The 806-nt window shown below is 35.2% G+C and overlaps 1 protein-coding gene across 4 annotated transcripts in view; it reads right to left on the bottom strand.

Annotated features, from left to right (window-relative positions):
* Positions 1 to 806, bottom strand: part of gtf2ird1 (GTF2I repeat domain containing 1) — a 30,014-nt gene that overhangs the window by 1,723 nt on the left and 27,485 nt on the right. For all 4 annotated transcript variants that reach the window (XM_016490579.1, XM_016490581.1, XM_016490578.1 and 1 more), the window contains exons 23-25: positions 526 to 603; positions 251 to 443; positions 90 to 127 (exon numbers count right to left, since the gene is read on the bottom strand). In XM_016490579.1, coding sequence (XP_016346065.1) covers positions 90 to 127; positions 251 to 443; positions 526 to 603 — 309 coding nt within the window. The remainder of the gene's footprint in view (positions 1 to 89; positions 128 to 250; positions 444 to 525; positions 604 to 806) is intronic.

The raw sequence follows: 806 nt of genomic DNA, 5'->3' as shown, positions 1-806 counted from the left end.
ATATATATATTTAAGCAAATTTGCATTTGTAAACATTTACTTTTTTTTCTTCAAAAGTGAAATAAAAAGTACACTAATAAGGCTCTTACCTTTATTACAAGATTGAGTACATAACTCTGTAAAAGGCCTAAATAAAAACACAATCAAGATCAAACAACACTTAAAGTACAACAGAGTCTCTAAACACAGCAAGTATTGCTCTTCTGACACAATCACTATAATCATATCTGACATACTATATAGCACTTACTGTAGAGGGGTTTTGATATTGAAAGTAATTTCATCTTGGGCCTGCAGGATTTTTTCCAACCGAACTATGTCGTAAGTATTAGGATTCCTGAAGGGAATATCATCGGGAAGTCCACACACTTCCAGTGAGCCTGGATTGGCACGGATTAACTTGTATGGAACAATGACTGAGCGGTCCAGACCCAAAGCTTCACCTGAACACAAAACATTCACAAATGAAGCACTGGAGTATTTTCAAAGGGATAGGGATAAATCAGTTATTAGTAATTAACACACCATATTTTTTATTGAACAGCTCTTTAACTTGTTCCCGTAATATCACTTTTTCTCCCATCCGGTTGACCTCGTCTTCTTCTGTTGGACAGTGAAAAGACATTTGACAAGTTTACTGACAGATTCAACATTAAAATAACTTTTTAAGCCATGGTAGATAGATTATACACAGATTCAAGCTTAAAGGGTTAGTTCACCCAAAAACGAAAATTAGCCATAAATTACTCACCCTCAAGTCATCCTAGGTGTATATGACTTTCTTCTTTCAGACGAATCCAGTCGGA

Source organism: Sinocyclocheilus anshuiensis, unplaced genomic scaffold (genome assembly GCF_001515605.1).
Source record: "Sinocyclocheilus anshuiensis isolate Anshui unplaced genomic scaffold, SAMN03320099.WGS_v1.1 scaffold246, whole genome shotgun sequence".
In the NCBI taxonomy this organism is placed as follows: Eukaryota; Metazoa; Chordata; class Actinopteri; order Cypriniformes; family Cyprinidae; genus Sinocyclocheilus; species Sinocyclocheilus anshuiensis.
Note: the sequence above shows the minus strand (reverse complement) of the source record. Positions and strands in the feature narration are given on the sequence as shown.